This window comes from Oncorhynchus mykiss, chromosome 5 (genome assembly GCF_013265735.2).
Source record: "Oncorhynchus mykiss isolate Arlee chromosome 5, USDA_OmykA_1.1, whole genome shotgun sequence".
NCBI classification, from domain to species: Eukaryota; Metazoa; Chordata; class Actinopteri; order Salmoniformes; family Salmonidae; genus Oncorhynchus; species Oncorhynchus mykiss.
Window position 1 is genome coordinate 96,752,690 of NC_048569.1, and position 19,502 is coordinate 96,772,191.

The 19,502-nt window shown below is 43.7% G+C and overlaps 1 protein-coding gene across 2 annotated transcripts in view; it reads left to right on the plus strand.

The window, feature by feature from the left end:
- LOC118964702 (ras-related protein Rab-6B) overlaps positions 1-19,502 on the plus strand; it is a 146,605-nt gene that overhangs the window by 74,518 nt on the left and 52,585 nt on the right. The window contains exons 3-5 of one of the 2 annotated variants that reach the window (XM_036978937.1): positions 9,996-10,049; positions 12,837-12,963; positions 14,104-14,215. In XM_036978937.1, coding sequence (XP_036834832.1) covers positions 9,996-10,049; positions 12,837-12,963; positions 14,104-14,215 — 293 coding nt within the window. The remainder of the gene's footprint in view (positions 1-9,995; positions 10,050-12,836; positions 12,964-14,103; positions 14,216-19,502) is intronic. The other variant, XM_036978938.1, reaches the window with a different exon arrangement.

A 19,502-nucleotide genomic window follows, 5' to 3' on the forward strand; every position in this document is an offset into this window, starting at 1 on the left:
ATGAGAACTTGTTCTCAACTAGCATACCTGGTTAAATAAAGGTGTTCTCAACTAGCCTACCTGGTTAAATAAAGGTGTTCTCAACTAGCCTACCTGGTTAAATAAAGGTGAAATTAAAAATAAATAAATAAATAAATAGCCTATTCCCTGCCTGTACTTTAGCCTATCGGATTTCCTACTCCCTGATCTCCCGGATGACGTCACTAGCCTTTTCCCTGCCCGTACTGTTGCATACCAGTACATACCAGTACATACCAGTACATACCAGTACATACCAGTACATACCAGTACATACCACGGCTCCTGCCACGCCCACCACCTAAAGCCCTTATTTTTTGTTGTTGTTTTAGTTCCATAAGAAACTCTGTGTGTCTAACTCCCGTGTGTGTGTGTGTGTGTAGTGGTGCTGTGACATCACAGTCTCTTTGCGTCGTCGTGACGACTCAGAGCTTCTACAACGGAGGAAATTAGGCAGCAGGTGTAAACTGAACCGTGCTCTCTAGTAGAAGTCGTTCAGGCTCTTGAAGTGCCGAGTCTGATTGGTTACTACAGGATCGTCCTGGATACCGGGGCCATTTAGAAAATGGGTCGGGACAGGAGACCTATTAGACAGTAGGGTAGTCTATGGGTGTTGACATAATGGCACATTAGTCCCTATATAGCGCACTACGTTTGAACAGGGTCTGTATTAGGTCTTTGGTAAAAACGTAGTGCACATACGTATGGGATATAGGTTGTCATTTCAGACACACCCTATTGGTCAGGGTAGTGATCTCCAATAGGTCCATTGATCCTGTCTGCTGCTGGAGGCACAGAGTGCTCCATATCCTCTTCTATCAAACAGACAACTGTATTCTCTGTTCGGGCCAGACAACTAGTTCTGCCTGTGTCTGCGTTTGTAGTTCCGCACCGGTCGATACAACAGGATGTGTTGCATTCAAATCTGTCTATCACACGTCAATATATAACTTTTTTAAGACCTTGCAGGGTGGACTCAGAAGCGTATTGATTAGACTCCCAACTGTCGACTGTACTGACTATACTGTGATATACCGTACATGTCATTAAATGTACATCAGAAGGTTGGTTTACAGTCTGTCTGTCCACATGTTTGTGGACAGTTGTCCCAGTGACATCATGGACATTCTATTGCAGTCCGACATCAAACTTGTCGTCGTCGTTAGGAACAAAATTCTAAACACCAAAAACGACAGTTTGCATGACATCGGCAGACTGGCGGTTCGAATAGCATACCTGCTCTGTTTGAACACAAATAAACAAATCTGTTTAAAAATGTAACTACAATATGTTCATCCAGCAAGCCAGGCAACTAAAAGCAACTTTTGAAAAAATGTTTTGGTTCATTGCTAGCTTGTTAGCTAGCTAGCTGGCTAGCCTGTTCAAAAATGATGAGCACAACATATCTATAACAATAATGAATTACAAGATCATTATTTACAAGGTAATGACAAGCAAAAAAACACACAAAAAAAGGCTAATTTACAGTTGTGAATGTGACAACACAAAAAAGCAGAACATTCTGTCTGTAGAATTTATTGACGCCGTCGCAACGACAGAGTCAACGTTGAAACTGTTTCATGTCTGTGCGACAAGAAAACAGAAACTCACATTGACGGTCTAACAGACAGAGTATAAATGTAATGTTATTTTGACCAGAGACACTTGTCGAATTCTCATTTGTCTACAGACACGACGTTAGACCACGTATAAATCCGCCTTTTATTTATCACCCGATGTCATCCCGGCCTTCTGTTCTGAAGCTACAGTTCCTTTTTCTTTCTTTTTTAAGGTAATCAATGATTGAGAAGAAAAAAAGTTGTTGGCTGGAACATTCCAAGGCCAATGCCATTGGTTGTTATCAGGGAAATGGTCCTATTGATTCCTGGTTGTCTGACTTAGCTCCACCAATACTGGTAGATAAATTAACACTGGTAGATAAATTAACACTGGTAGATAAATTAATACTGGTAGATAAATTAACGCTGGTAGATAAATTAATACGGGTAGATAAATTAACACTGGTAGATAAATTAATACTGGTAGATAAATTAACACTGGTAGATAAATGAACACTGGTAGATAAATGAACACTGGTAGATAAATGAACACTGGTAGATAAATGAACACTGGTAGATAAATGAACACTGGTAGATAAATGAACACTGGTAGATACATGAACACTGGTAGATACATGAACACTGGTAGATACATGAACACTGGTAGATAAATTAATACTGGTAGATACATGAACACTGGTAGATACAGCATGAAAGATGCCACTATGGATGGACCTGACAGTCCACCTCCCCATTTTGATACCCTTAAAAGAGGAAGTTAGATAACATGGTTACTGTAGATACATAGAAGATTCTAGCTATTCTTCATTCTAGAGGTAAAATTGATTTCTCTTGAGAATTTTGTTCTTATAGCCTACTTTTTTTTTTAGGAGTGAGACGATTTTCAGACTGCGAAATATGGGTGATCAATATTTATTTCTAGGCGATGTAGTAAACTATAGCCTAAACATATTTCCTTACAACTGCCCAGATAACTGCACATACATAGGCTATATAGCCTGCTGTATTTAATTGAGACAGCACGCGCACCTGATCTCGCAGGCCTTGCATAAGTATTCATCCCCCCCTTGACATTTTTCCTATTTTGTTGCATTACAACCTCTAATTTCAATGGATTATTATTTGGATTTCATATAATGAACATACACAAAATAGTCCCAATTGGTGAAGTGAAAAAAATGTTTTAAAATATTGAAAAAACTGAAAACCTGAAAAGTGTTGCATGCATGTATTCACCCCCTCTGCTATGAAGCCACTAAATAAGATCTGGTGCAACCAATTACCTTCAGAAGTCACATCATTAGTTAAATAAAGTCCACCTGTGTGCAATCTGCTGATGATCTGTCACATGATATATATGTCTCAGTATATATACACCTGTTCTGAAAGGCCCCAGAGTCTGCAACACCACTAAGCAAGGGGCACCACCAAGCAAGAGGCACTATGAAGACCAAGGAGCTCTCCAAACAGGTCAGGGACAAAGTTGTAGAGAAGTACAGATCAGGGTTGGGTTATAAAAAAGTATATGAAACTTTGAACATCCCACGGAGCACCATTAAATCCATTATTAAATATGGAACGAATATGGCACCACAAACCTGCCAAGAGAGGGCCGCCCACCAAAACTCACAGACCAGGCAAGGGGGGCATTAATCAGAGAGGAAACAAACCTGCCAAGAGAGGGCCGCCCACCAAAACTCACGGACCATGCAAGGAGGGAGTTAATCAGAGAGGCAACAAAGAGTCCAAAGATAACCCTGAAGGAGCTGCAAAGCTCCACAGTGGAGATTGGAGTATCTGTTCATAGGACCAGTTTAAACCGTACACTCCACAGAGCTGGTCTTTACGGAAGAGTGGCCAGAAAAAAGCCATTGCTTAAAGAAAAAAATAAGTAAACGCGTTTGGTGTTCGCCAAAAGGCATGTGGGAGACTCCCCAAACATATGGAAGAAGGTACTCTGGGACTAAAATGTAGCTTTTTGGCCATTAAGGAAAACGCTATGTCTGGCACAAACCCAACACCTCTCATCACCCCGAGAATAACATCCCCACAGTGAAGCATGGTGGTTGCAGCATCATGCTGTGGGGATGTTATTCATCGGCAGGGACTGGGAAACTGGTCAGAATTGAAGGAATGATGGATGGCGCTAAATACAGGGATATTTTTGAGGGAAACCTGTTTCAGTCTTCCAGAGATTTGAGACTGGGACAGAGGTCCCTACGCATACTGCTAAAGCAACACTCAAGTGGTTTAAGGGGAAACATTTAAATGTCTTGGAATGGCCTAGTCAAAGCCCAGACCTCAATCCAATTGAGAATCTGTGGTATGTCTTAAAGATTTCTGTACACCAGCAGGAACCCATCCAACTTGAAGGAGCTGGAGCAGTTTTGCCTTGAAGAACGGGCAACAATCCCAGTGGCTGGATGTGCCAAGTTTAAAGAGACATACCCCAAGAGACTTGCAGCTGTAATTGCTGTACAAGGTAGATCTACAAAGTATTGACTTTGGGGGGTGAATAGTTATGCACGCTCAAGTTTTCAGATTTGTTTTGCCTTATTTCTTGTTTGTTTCACAATTAAAATGTATTTTTGCATTTTCAAAGTGGTAGGCATGTTGTGTAAATGAAATGATACACCCCCCCAACTGTGATACATCCCCCCCCCAACCCCCCAAGTATTCACCCCCCAACAAAATAGGAGAAATGCCAAGGGGGGGGGGGGGGGGGGGGGGGGGGGGTGAATACTTTCGAAAGCCACTGTATGTCTGCTGAACTGGAAGCAACAAGAATGCTAACAGCGACACTTGCTATGTTTTGCATAGAGGATATAGCATACGTACCTTTTAGGAGACAAATAAATGGGCCATTAATACCAGGACGCAACATTCGCCATTTTCCTTTTCAATGATGATACCATTTTCTGATTGCTATTGGTTTGAGTACCTTCCACTTCTTTCCATTATCAGAAAATGTATTGACAGACACTGTCGTAAATTACAGTTGCATCATATTTAAGTTAATTTCATATTTAAATGTACTGTCACGTGATTCTCCACCCCATGTAGACACCCTACTCTACAGTATTTCGATGAGACCAGACATACTAGACACACTTGAACTACCACCCCAAACTAGGAGAGGAGAAGTTGACGCAGTGAATTCTGTCTGAATAATGAAACAAACAATTTTTATTTTATTTTAATACAATAGGTAGGCTAATGCATACAAAGCAAAAAGATGACCGTTTCCAACTAACCTGCGGGAAAATAAAAATATTACCATTCCAAAGTCGTCTGTCTGACTGCCCGCAGCATGAAAAATGCCGACTGGAATGCAGTTCTCTATTTCCTACAACCCTTATGAAAAAAAAACACACATTTCACTTTCTGGCTAATGGTGCCTGGGGTTCTAATTCAGAACAAATCTCTTTCCTGATATTAGAACCGTTCTGTTCCCCCTCTTCTCCCAGCGATCGTTGGTTCAATCCCTCTCCTCCCAGCGATCATTGGTTCAATCCCTCTTCTCCCAGCGATCATTGGTTCAATCCCTCTTCTCCCAGCGATCATTGGTTCAATCCCTCTTCTCCCAGCGATCATTGGTTAAATCCCTCTTCTCCCAGCGATCATTTTTTAAATCCCTCTTCTCCCAGCGATAATTTTTTTAAATCCCTCTTCTCCCAGCGATCATTGGTTCAATCCCTCTTCTCCCAGCGATCATTGGTTCAATCCCTCTTCTCCCAGCGATCATTGGTTCAATCCCTCTTCTCCCAGCGATCATTGGTTCAATCCCTCTTCTCCCAGCAGTCATTGGTTGATTATCTCTTCCTCCAGCAGTAATTGGTTGATTCCCTCTCCCCCCAGCAGTCATTGGTTGAGAGGCCATGCAGGATCCGGAAGCTGGGGCTTTCTTTAACGATGATGTGTGATTGGTTAATAATGAAAGAGTTACTGAATTATTTAGTCTGCATGGGAGTCTGTTTGTGCAGCGCAGCACAGTGTGTGGCATTCTATATATAACCCAGAGAGGATGCCTGGCTCTGCCGTTCAAAATTAAAACAACAAACACCTCTGTGGCTTTGCTTTCAACATGACTTTATCTAATATTGAGGAATGCCAACTGTTTGATCCCTTCATTTCATCACGCTATTTAATTCAAAGACTTCGTAACACATCTCCTTCAGGGTTTTCAACCCAATCTGAGTAAAGAGCTTTCTTGATAGATGACCATCGTCCTGCACTATGTTTTAGATATTTCTTTATTCTTTATCTAGAGACAATTAGGTTACAGTGAGAGTCTAGATGATCTGGCTGTGGGAGAATAGAGAAGAAGGATACATAAATTAAGTAATGCTCCTAATGCCAGAGGAGCCTGAGTGAGTATTACTGCCCTCCGCAGTGGCTGGCATCGACAGGGTAATGGGATCGAGATCAAGCTGCTGGTGGCCAGTTCTGTTGGAGTGGGCAGACCAGGCAGGGGGTACCCCGCTGGGCAGCAGCACTGTGTCCAATACTGCAGGCTCTGATACTGCAGGCTCTGATACTGCAGGCTCTAATACTGCAGGCTCTAATACTGCAGGCTCCAATACTGCAGGCTCTAATACTGCAGGCTCCAATACTGCAGGCTCTAATACTGCAGGCTCTAATACTGCAGGCTCTAATACTGCAGGCTCTAATACTGCAGGCTCTAATACTGCAGGCGCTATTACTGCAGGCTCTAATACTGCAGGCTCTAATAGTGAAGGCTCTAATAGTGAAGGCTCTAATACTGCAGGCTCTAATACTGCAGGCTCTAATACTGCAGGCTCTAATAGTGCAGGCGCTATTACTGCAGGCTCTAATACTGCAGGCTCTAATACTGCAGGCTCTAATACTGCAGGCTCTAATACTGCAGGCTCTAATACTGCAGGCTCTAATACTGCAGGCTCTAATACTGCAGGCTCTAATATTGAAGGCTCTAATACGGCAGGCTCTAATACTGCAGGCTCTAATAGTGCAGGCTCTAATAGTGCAGGCTCTAATACTGCAGGCTCTAATACTGCAGGCTCTAATACTGCAGGCTCTAATAGTGAAGGCTTTAATACTGCAGGCTCTAATAGTGAAGGCTTTAATACTGCAGGCTCTAATAGTGAAGGCTCTAATAGTGAAGGCTCCAATACTGCAGGCTCTAATACTGCAGGCTCTAATAGCACAGTCTCCCCTGTCTTCGAGGCTCCACACTGCAGGTTTAGTGATTAGGGAACAATATAAGACTAGTGGATTACTGTTCATTATTATTCTGGACTATCCCATTCCCCATGTACAATACATTACACTGCCAGTGTATTAGTCATCGTTTTCCAGTGTTTGCTGTTAAAAAACATTATGAACACTCTGTTCTTCCCATGACATCGACCGACCAGGTGAATCCAGGTGAAGTCTATGATCCCTTATTGATGTCACCTAAATCCACTTCAATCAGTGGAGGTGAAGGGGAGGAGACAGGTTAAAGAAGGATTTTAAAGCCTCGGGACAATTGAGACATGGATTGTGTGTGTGTGCCATTCAGAGGGTGAATGGGCCAGACAAAATATTGAAGTGCCTTTGAACGAGGTAGTAAGTGCCAGGCACAACGGTTGGTGTCAAGAACTGCAACGCTGCTGGGTTTTTCACGCTCAACAGTTTCCTGTTTGTATCAAGAATGGTCCACCACCCAATGGACATCCAGGAAACTTGACCCAACTGTAGGCAGCATTGGAGTCAACATGGACCAGCATCCCTGGTGAACGCTTTCGACACCTTGTAGAATCCAACTCAATATTAATAAGGTATTCTTAATGTTTTGTGTAGACGTTAATCTACCCCTCTGCTGGCATTATCTAACAATAATGTGTAAAGATGATAGATTCGTTAGCTATTCATATTAATTGCTATAATCTGCTACGAATGTAGAAGATGCAATGCACAGAAGCAGCTTCTTGAAATCATGTGTAGCTTCCTATCAGATATTCTGAGTACGTCAGTACATGTTCAGCATCAGGTCTATTGGCAGGATTAGACACAATCGCCTGGCCGCTCCGACTGTACACAAGGCTAATCCCATCAGATATGTAGTGTACCATGTTCAGTCAGATATCTACTGTACTGGGTTCAGTCAGATATCTACTGTACTGGGTTCAGTCAGATATCTACTGTACCGTACTGGGTTCAGTCAGATATCTACTGTACTGGGTTCAGTCAGATATCTACTGTACTGGGTTCAGTCAGATATCTACTGTACTGGGTTCAGTCAGATATCTACTGTACCGTACTGGGTTCAGTCAGATATCTACCGTACTGGGTTCAGTCAGATATCTACTGTACTGGGTTCAGTCAGATATCTACCGTACTGGGTTCAGTCAGATATCTACTGTACTGTACAGGGTTCAGTCAGATATCTACTGTACTGGGTTCAGTCAGATATCTACTGTACTGGGTTCAGTCAGATATCTACTGTACTGGGTTCAGTCAGATATCTACTGTACTGGGTTCAGTCAGATATCTACTGTACTGGGTTCAGTCAGATATCTACCGTACTGGGTTCAGTCAGATATCTACTGTACTGGGTTCAGTCAGATATCTACTGTACTGGGTTCAGTCAGATATCTACTGTACTGGGTTCAGTCAGATATCTACTGTACTGGGTTCAGTCAGATATCTACTGTACCGTACTGGGTTCAGTCAGATATCTACTGTACCGTACTGGGTTCAGTCAGATATCTACCGTACTGGGTTCAGTCAGATATCTACTGTACTGTACAGGGTTCAGTCAGATATCTACTGTACTGTACAGGGTTCAGTCAGATATCTACTGTACTGGGTTCAGTCAGATATCTACTGTACTGGGTTCAGTCAGATATCTACTGTACTGTACAGGGTTCAGTCAGATATCTACTGTACTGGGTTCAGTCAGATATCTACTGTACTGTACTGGGTTCAGTCAGATATCTACTGTACTGTACAGGGTTCAGTCAGATATCTACTGTACTGGGTTCAGTCAGATATCTACTGTACTGTACAGGGTTCAGTCAGATATCTACTGTACTGGGTTCAGTCAGATATCTACTGTACTGTACAGGGTTCAGTCAGATATCTACTGTACTGGGTTCAGTCAGATATCTACTGTACTAGGTTCAGTCAGATATCTACTGTACTGTACCGTACTGGGTTCAGTCAGATATCTACCGTACTGGGTTCAGTCAGATATCTACTGTACTGGGTTCAGTCAGATATCTACTGTACCGTACTGGGTTCAGTCAGATATCTACCGTACTGGGTTCAGTCAGATATCTACTGTACTGGGTTCAGTCAGATATCTACTGTACCGTACTGGGTTCAGTCAGATATCTACTGTACTGGGTTCAGTCAGATATCTACTGTACTGCACTGTACTGGGTTCAGTCAGATATCTACTATACTGTACTGGGTTCAGTCAGATATCTACTGTACTGGGTTCAGTCAGATATCTACTGTACCGTACTGGGTTCAGTCAGATATCTACTGTACTGGGTTCAGTCAGATATCTACTGTACTGTACTGTACTGGGTTCAGTCAGATATCTACTATACTGTACTGGGTTCAGTCAGATATATTCTGTACTGTACTGTCCTGTACTGGCTTCAGTCAGATATCTACTGTACTGGGTTCAGTCAGATATATTCTGTACTGTACTGTCCTGTACTGGCTTCAGTCAGATATCTACTGTACTGGGTTCAGTCAGATATATTCTGTAATGGCTTCAGTCAGATATCTACTGTACTGTACTGGGTTCAGTCAGATATATTATGTACTGTACTGGCTTTAGTCAGATATCTACTATACTGTACTGGGTTCAGTCAGATATGTACTGTACTGGGTTCAGTCAGATATATTCTGTACTGTACTGTCCTGTACTGGCTTCAGTCCGATATCTACTGTACTGTACTGGGTTCAGTCAGATATCTACTGTAATGTACTGGGTTCAGTCAGATATCTACTGCTACTGTACTGTACTGGGTTCAGTCAGATATCTACTGTACTGGGCTCAGTCATATCTACTATACTGTACTGGGTCCTCCACAGTCCTCAAGGCCATTAACTCTCCACAGTCCTCAAGGCCGTTAACACTCCACAGTCCTCAAGGCCGTTAACACTCCACAGTCCTCAAGGCCATTAACTCTCCACAGTCCTCAAGGCCGTTAACACTCCACAGTCCTCAAGGCCGTTAACACTCCACAGTCCTCAAGGCCGTTAACACTCCACAGTCCTCAAGGCCGTTAACACTCCACAGTCCTCAAGGCCGTTAACACTCCACAGTCCTCAAGGCCGTTAACACTCCACAGTCCTCAAGGCCGTTAACACTCCACAGTCCTCAAGGCCGTTAACACCATTTTCTTCTCATTTCAGGCCACAATCGGAATAGACTTCCTATCAAAAACGATGTACTTGGAAGACCGAACGGTAAGTAGCTCAATCTAAACTGCCGTTTCAATGTCAACACCAGGTCCACACCTTGTCCCTGTGCAATATCGTCACCTCAGTGTTAGATATACAGGTGTGTTAGATATACAGGTGTGTTAGATTTACAGGTGTGTTAGATATACAGGTATGTTAGATATACAGGTGTGTTAGATTTAAAGATGTGTTAGATTTACAGGTGTGTTAGATATACAGGTGTGTTAGATTTACAGGTGTGTTAGATATACAGGTGTGTTAGATATACAGGTGTTTTAGATATACAGGTGTTTTAGATATACAGGTGTGTTAGATTTACAGGTGTGTTAGATTTACAGGTGTGTTAGATATACAGGTGTTTTAGATATACAGGTGTTTTAGATTTACAGGTGTGTTAGATTTACAGGTGTGTTAGATATACAGGTGTGTTAGATATACAGGTGTGTTAGATATACAGGTGTGTTAGATATACAGATGTGTTAGATTTAAAGATGTGTTAGATTTACAGGTGTGTTAGATATACAGGTGTGTTAGATTTACAGGTGTGTTAGATATACAGGTGTGTTAGATATACAGGTGTGTTAGATTTAAAGATGTGTTAGATTTACAGGTGTGTTAGATATACAGGTGTGTTAGATTTACAGGTGTGTTAGATATACAGGTGTGTTAGATTTACAGGTGTGTTAGATTTAAAGATGTGTTAGATTTACAGGTGTGTTAGATATACAGGTGTGTTAGATTTACAGGTGTGTTAGATATACAGGTGTGTTAGATATACAGGTGTGTTAGATTTAAAGATGTGTTAGATTTACAGGTGTGTTAGATATACAGGTGTGTTAGATATACAGGTGTGTTAGATATACAGGTGTGTTAGATTTACAGGTGTGTTAGATATACAGGTGTGTTAGATTTACAGGTGTGTTAGATTTACAGGTGTGTTAGATATACAGGTGTGTTAGATATACAGGTGTGTTAGATATACAGGTGTGTTAGATATACAGGTGTGTTAGATATACAGGTGTGTTAGATTTACAGGTGTGTTAGATTTACAGGTGTGTTAGATTTACAGGTGTGTTAGATATACAGATGTGTTAGATTTACAGGTGTGTTAGATATACAGGTGTGTTAGATTTACAGGTGTGTTAGATATACAGGTGTGTTAGATTTACAGGTGTGTTAGATTTACAGGTGTGTTAGATATACAGGTGTGTTATATTTACAGGTGTGTTAGATTTAAAGATGTGTTAGATTTACAGGTGTGTTAGATATACAGATGTGTTAGATTTACAGGTGTGTTAGATGATGGAGGGATTGTGTGTTCCTGGTGTAACTCAGGTAGTTTTTGTTGCCATCCTGTACCTGTCCCTCAGGTGTGATGTTCAAATGTACTAATCCTGTGCAGGTGTTGTTACACGTGGTCTGCCACTGCGAGGACGATCAGCTGTCCGTCCTGTCTCCCTGTAGCCCTGTCTTAGGCATCTCACAGTACGGACATTGCAATTTATTGCCCTGGCCACATCTGCAGTCCTCATGCCTCCTTGCAGCATGCCTAAGGCACGTTCACGCAGACGAGCAGGGACCCTGGGCATCTTTATTTTGGTATTTTTCAGAGTCAGTAAAAAGGCCTCTTTAGTGTCCTAAGTTGTCATAAATGTGACCTTAATTGCCTACCGTCTGTAAGCTGTTTGTGTCTTAACGACTGTTCCACAGGTGCATGTTCATTCATTGTTTATGGTTCATTGAACAAGCATGGGAAACAGTGTTTAAACCCTTTACAATGAAGATCTGTGAAGTTATTTGGATTTTTACGAATTATCTTTGAAAGACAGGGTCCTGAAAAAGGGACGTTTCTTTTTTTGTTGATGAGTTAGGTGTCCCAAATGGCACCCTATTCCCCATAGGGCTCAGTAGTGCACTACATAGGGAATGGGATGCAGTCCACGGTTTGTGGGTTATAAACCCTTAGGTTATACAGTGATTGGTCCACACACACACACACACACAAACACACACACACACACACACACACACACACACACACACACACACACACACACACACACACACACACACACACACACACACACACACACACACACACACACACGCGCACACACACACACACACACACACACACATCATTTGAAGTAGGCCTGACATTGATGTCATGTTCCACGGTATAAGACATGTAAATGTATTCAATGTAACGTGTGTATGTCTGTCTGCGCTGAATCACGGATTTTACCTACCCTGACATTGAGAAGGTGTCAATGGGGATACAGGGGCGTGAGTTTATGTTAATATACTTTGTGTTGGTACTACTTTGTGTGTGTGTGTTTGTGTGTGTGTGTGTGTGTGTGTGTGTGTGTGTGTGTGTGTGTGTGTGTGTGCACACTATATGCGTTCCAGTGATGTACAATACGCCAGTGTGAACATGGTGAGTAATCTGACAGTGCTCAGGTGTGTCTCTGATCCCCAGGTGTGTCTCTCTGATCCCCAGGTGTCTCTCTCTGATCCCCAGGTGTGTCTCTCTGATCCCCAGGTGTGTCTCTCTGATCCCCAGGTGTGTCTCTCTGATCCCCAGGTGTCTTTCTGATCCCCAGATTTCTCTCTGATCCCCTTGTGTCTCTCTGATCCCCAGGTGTCTCTCTGATCCCCAGGCGTCTCTCTGATCCCCAGGCGTGTCTCTGATCCCCAGGCGTGTCTCTGATCCCCAGGCGTGTCTCTGATCCCCAGGCGTGTCTCTGATCCCCAGGTGTCTCTCTGATCCCCAGGTGTCTCTCTGATCCCCAGGTGTGTCTCTCTGATCCCCAGGTGAGGTTGCAGCTGTGGGACACGGCAGGACAGGAGCGCTTCAGGAGCCTCATACCCTCCTACATACGAGATTCTACTGTGGCTGTGGTGGTTTATGATATTACAAGTGAGTGGGGATCACTCGCACGCACACACACACACACTCCCTTCATGGCTCCCTTCATGGCTCCCTTCATGGCTCCCTTCATGGCTCCCTAACATGGCTCCCTTCATGGCTCCCTAACATTGCTCCCTAACATGGCTCCCTTCATGGCTCCCTAACATGGCTCCCTAACATAGCTCCCTAAAATGGCTCCCTAACATGGCTCCCTAAAATGGCTCCCTTCATGGCTCCCTAACATGGCTCCCTAACATGGCTCCCTTCATGGCTCCCTTCATGGCTCCCTAACATGGCTCCCTAACATGGCTCCTAACATGGCTCCTAACATGGATCCCTAACATGGATCCCTAACATGGCTCCCTAACATGGCTCCCTTCATGGCTCCCTAACATGGCTCCCTTCATGGCTCCCTAACATGGCTCCCTAACATGGCTCCCTAACATGGCTCCCTAACATGGCTCCCTAACATGGCTCCTAACATGGCTCCTAACATGGCTCCCTAACATGGCTCCCTAACATGGCTCCCTTCATGGCTCCCTAACATGGCTCCCTAACATGGCTCCCTTCCTGGCTCCCTAACATGGTTCCGTAACATGGCGGCAGGTAGCCTTGTGGTTCGAGCTTTAGACCAGTAACCAAAAGGTTGCTGGATCGAGTCCCGGAGCTGACGAGGTAAAAATCTGCCGCTCTGCCCCTGAACAAGGCTGTTAACCCACTGTTCCCCTGTAGGCCGTCGTTGTAAATAATAAATTGTTCTTAACTGACTGGCCTAGTTAAATAAAGGTTACATTTAAATCCCTGAAGGCTGTTTTTAAGTTTTCACCTTGAAGCGAACGAGCAGTGGGTGTTTCTTGTCAAGTCCCTTTAATATGGTACGACCTTTGAACCCAGGAACACACAGTCCTGCGTTCTGAACGGGAACGGGGGGTGTGTCAAGATCAATAGGAATGGATTGATAGGAATATTACCAAACCCACATAGAAATTGTCTTAACATTTTGATCATCTTATATCTGCAAATTAAATTTGTGAATATTTAAGTTATACAGTGTATGCACAACCATTCTTTGTCAACAGGCACGTTTAAACAATATCTGATATTTCAATCCACTTGAAATACTATTTTACTTCTGCTATTCCTCCACAGATGTGAACTCCTTCCAGCAAACGTCCAAATGGATCGACGACGTCAGAACAGAGAGAGGAAGTGATGTCATTATCATGCTGGTCGGCAACAAAACAGACTTGGGAGATAAGAGGTGTGTGTGGCGTTCCGTTCAGTCATGATTTCTGTAGCAGCCTCTTGCATTTCATGCTGTGTTCAGAAGCGCAGGGGTCTTATTTATGGACCAGGGCGGAGACTAGGCTTTTTACTTAGTGTGTTTCATGCTTCAGCCACATTTAATTAAAACATGAGACGTAGAGTAGTATTGCCTCGGGTTAGTCCGTCTCACTGCCTTTCGATGTCCCCTCAGCATCCCGTCCAACAAACCCAATGACACCACTGCCAGGTAGAGGAGCGGGCACAGCCGTGCTAAACCACCACAAACAAATCCTACATCTCTATTTGTTTTTAAATTTTATTTTAATATACATTTAAATCATTTATCAGACATACTTATCCAGAGCGATTTACAGTAGTGAATGCATTTTTTTTTCTTCTATCTTTCCGTACTGGTCTCCCTGTGGGAATCGAACCCATAACCTTGGCGTTGCAAGCGCCGTGCTCTGCCAACTGAGCCACACGAGACCAAATGGCTCTCTATTCCCTTTACAGTGCACTGCATTTGACCAGAGGCCTATGGGTACAGTAAAGCACTATAAACGGAATGAGGTGGCAGAGGATACGCAGGCAGAGCTGGCGGAGGATAGGTTAGGATACACCTCTGCCTCTGCTGTAGCCGATATTCCCACCGGCATGCTCACATCTCAGAGCCAGAGGCTAAATCCCAAATAGAACCCTATTACTTACACAGTGCACTACTTTTGACCAAAACCCTGGTCGAAAGTAGTGCACTATATAGGGAATAGGGTGCCATTTGGAAAGCTCACCAGTGTCTAATTGATCTAGGGAAGGCAGATAAAGTGCTGTGCAAGGCAGTTTCCTGAGTTAGACTGACTGGATCAGTCAATTAACATTCAAGGAAGGCGGCCATAACGGCAGATAAAAGCTATGGGACAGGGATTAGAGAATACTATGGGACAGGGTTTAGATCAGGCTGTAGGACAGGGATTAGATCAGACTGTAGGACAGGGATCAGGCTGTAGGACATGAGAGATCAGGCTGTAAGAATTAGAGAAGGCTGTAGGACAGGGTTTAGATCAGGCTGTAGGACAGGGTTTAGATCAGGCTGTAGGACAGGGATTAGATCAGGCTGTAGGACAGGGTTTAGATCAGGCTGTAGAACAGGGACTAGATCAGGCTGTAGGACAGGGTTTAGATCAGGCTGTAGGACAGGGATTAGAGCAGGCTGTACGACAGGGATTAGATCAGGCTGTAGGACAGGGTTTAGATCAGGCTGTAGAACAGGGATTAGATCAGGCTGTAGGGCAGGGATTAGAGAAGGCTGTAGGACAGGGTTTAGATCAGGCTGTAGGACAGGGTTTAGATCAGGCTTTAGGATAGGGATTAGATCAGGCTGTAGGACAGGAATTAGATCAGGCTGTAGGACAGGGATTCGATCAGGCTGTAGGACAGGGACTAGATCAGGCTGTAGGACAGGGACTAGATCAGGCTGTAGGACAGGGATTATATCAGGCTGTATTACAGGGATTAGAGAAGGTTGTAGGACAGGGATTGGAGCAGCTAGCTACCATATGTGAGATTTTGATAAAAGCTAAATGCTACTTTGTAGACATGGTGCAGTGTGTTAAGACAGGGCTGTCTTGTAGACATGGTGCAGTGTGTTAAGACAGGGCTGTTGTGTAGACATGGTGCAGTGTGTTAAGACAGGGCTGTCTTGTAGACATGGTGCAGTGTGTTAAGACAGGGCTGTCTTGTAGACATGGTGCAGTGTGTTAAGGCTGGTGTGTAGACATGATGCAGTGTGTTAAGACAGGGCTGTCTTGTAGACATGGTGCAGTGTGTTAAAACAGGGCTGTCTTGTAGACATGGTGCAGTGTGTTAAGACAGGGCTGTCTTGTAGACATTGTGCAGTGTGTTAAGACAGGGCTGTCTTGTAGACTTGGTGCAGTGTGTTAAGACAGGGCTGTCTTGTAGACATGGTGCAGTGTGTTAAGGCTGGTGTGTAGACATGGTGTAGTGTGTTAAGACAGGGCTGTCTTGTAGACATGATGCAGTGTGTTAAAACAGGGCTGTCTTGTATACATGGTGCAGTGTGTTAAGACAGGGCTGTCTTGTAGACATGGTGCAGTGTGTTAAGGCTGGTGTGTAGACATGGTGTAGTGTGTTAAAACAGGGCTGTCTTGTAGACATGATGCAGTGTGTTAAGACGGGGCTGTCTTGTATACATGGTGCAGTGTGTTAAGACAGGGCTGTCTTGTAGACATGGTGCAGTGTGTTAAGGCTGGTGTGTAGACATGGTGCAGTGTGTTAAGACTGTCTTGTAGACATGGTGCAGTGTGTTAAGGCTAGCTAACGTCCACAACCATCAATCAATCAATCAAATTTATTTTATATAGCCCTTCGTACATCAGCTGATATCTCAAAGTGCTGTACAGAAACCCAGCCTAAAACCCCAAACAGCAAGCAATGCAGGTGAAGAAGCACGGTGGCTAGGAAAAACTCCCTAGAAAGGCCAAAACCTAGGAAGAAACCTAGAGAGGAACCAGGCTATGTGGGGTGGCCAGTCCTCTTCTGGCTGTGCCGGGTGGAGATTATAACAAAACATGGTCAAGATGTTCAAATGTTCATAAATGACCAGCATGGTCGAATAATAATAAGGCAGAATAGTTGAAACTGGAGCAGCAGCACAGTCAGGTGGACTGGGGACAGCAAGGAGTCATCATGTCAGGTATTCCTGGGGCATGGTCCTAGGGCTCAGGTCCTCCGAGAGAGAGAAAGAAAGAGAGAATTAGAGAGAGCATATGTGGGATGGCCAGTCCTCTTCTGGCTGTGCCGGGTGGAGATTATAACAGAACATGGCCAAGATGTTCAAATGTTCATAAATGATCAGCATGGTCGAATAATAATAAGGCAGAACAGTTGAAACTGGAGCAGCAGCACAGCCAGGTGGACTGGGGACAGCAAGGAGTCATCATGTCAGGTAGTCCTGGGGCATGGTCCTAGGGCTCAGGTCCTCCGAGAGAGAGAAAGAGAGAAGGAGAGAATTAGAGAACGCACACTTAGATTCACACAGGACACCGAATAGGACAGGAGAAGTACTCCAGATATAACAAACTGACCCTAGCCCCCCGACACATAAACTACTGCAGCATAAATACTGGAGGCTGAGACAGGAGGGGTCAGGAGACACTGTGGCCCACTCCGAGGACACCCCCTGCTAGGACCACACTGCTAGGACCTAATAATGTCTCAGCCTTCTCCACACTGCTAGGACCTAATAATGTCTCAGCCTTCTCCACACTGCTAGGACCTAATACTGTCTCAGCCTTCTCCACACTGCTAGGACCTAATAATGTCTCAGCCTTCTCCACACTGCTAGGACCTAATAATGTCTCAGCCTTCTCCACACTGCTAGGACCTAATAATGTCTCAGCCTTCTCCACACTGCTAGGACCTAATAATGTCTCAGCCTTCTCCACACTGCTAGGACCTAATAATGTCTCAGCCTTCTCCACAACCACACTGCTAGGACCTAATAATGTCTCAGCCTTCTCCACACTGCTAGGACCTAATAATGTCTCAGCCTTCTCCACACTGCTAGGACCTAATAATGTCTCAGCCTTCTCCACACTGCTAGGACCTAATAATGTCTCAGCCTTCTCCACAACCACACTGCTAGGACCTAATAATGTCTCAGCCTTTTCCACACTGCTAGGACCTAATAATGTCTCAGCCTTCTCCACAACCACACTGCTAGGACTAATACTGCCTCAGCCTTCTCCACACTGCTAGGACCTAATAATGTCTCAGCCTTCTCCACACTGCTAGGACCTAATAATGTCTCAGCCTTCTCCACACTGCTAGGACCTAATAATGTCTCAGGCTTCTCCACACTGCTAGGACCTAATACTGCCTCAGCCTTCTCCACACTGCTAGGACCTAATACTGCCTCAGCCTTCTCCACACTGCTAGGACCTAATACTGTCTCAGCCTTCTCCACTCTGCTAGGACCTAATACTGTCTCAGCCTTCTCCACACTGCTAGGACCTAATACTGCCTCAGCCTTCTCCACACTGCTACTCCAATCCCTGTTATACTGTAAATACTGTCAGGTGGTAGTATACTGTTATACTGTCAGGTGGTAGTATACTGTTATACTGTAAATACTGTCAGGTGATAGTATACTGTTATGCTGTCAGGTGGTAGTATACTGTTATACTGTCAGGTGGTAGTATACTGTAAATACTTTCAGGTGGTAGTATACTGTAAATACCGTCAGGTGGTAGTATACTGTTATACTGTCAGGTGGTAGTATTCTGTAAATACTGTCAGGTGGTAGTATACTGTAAATACTGTTAATACTGTCAGGTGGTAGTATACTGTAAATACTGTTAATACTGTCAGGTGGTAGTATTCTGTTAATACTGTCAGGGGTAGTATACTGTTATACAGTCAGGTGGTAGTATACTGTAAATATTGTCAGGGGGGTAGTATACTGTAAATACTGTCAGGTGGTAGTATACTGTAAATACTGTCAGGGGGTAGTATACTGTAAATACTGTCAGGGGGTAGTATACTGTTGTACTGTAAATACTGACAGGTGGTAGTATACTGTAAATACTGTCAGGTGGTAGTATACTGTTATACTGTCAGGTGGTTGTATACTGTAAATACTGTCAGGTGGTAGTATACTTTTATACTGTCAGGTGGTTGTATACTGTAAATACTGTCAGGGGGTAATATGCTGTAAATACTGTCAGGTGGTAGTATACTGTTATACTGTCAGGTGGTTGTATACTGTAAATACTGTCAGGTGGTAGTATAATGTTATACTGTCAGGTGGTTGTATACTGTTATACTGTCAGGGGGTAGTATACTGTTATACTGGCAGGTGGTAGTATACTGTTATACTGTCAGGGGGTAGAATACTGTTATACTGTCAGGGGGTAGTATACTGTTATACTGGCAGGTGGTAGTATACTGTTATACTGTCAGGGGGTAGAATACTGTTATACTGTCAGGGGGTAGTATACTGTTATACTGGCAGGTGGTAGTATACTGTTATACTGTCAGGGGGTAGAATACTGTTATACTGTCAGGGGGTAGAATACTGTTATACTGTCAGGGGGTAGAATACTGTTATACTGTCAGGGGGTAGTATACTGTTATACTGCCAGGAGGTAGTATACTGTAAATACTGTCAGGGGGTAGTATACTGTTATACTGTTATAGTGTCAGGTGGTTGTATACTGTAAATACTGTCAGGTGGTAGTATACTGTTATACTGTCAGGTGGTAGTA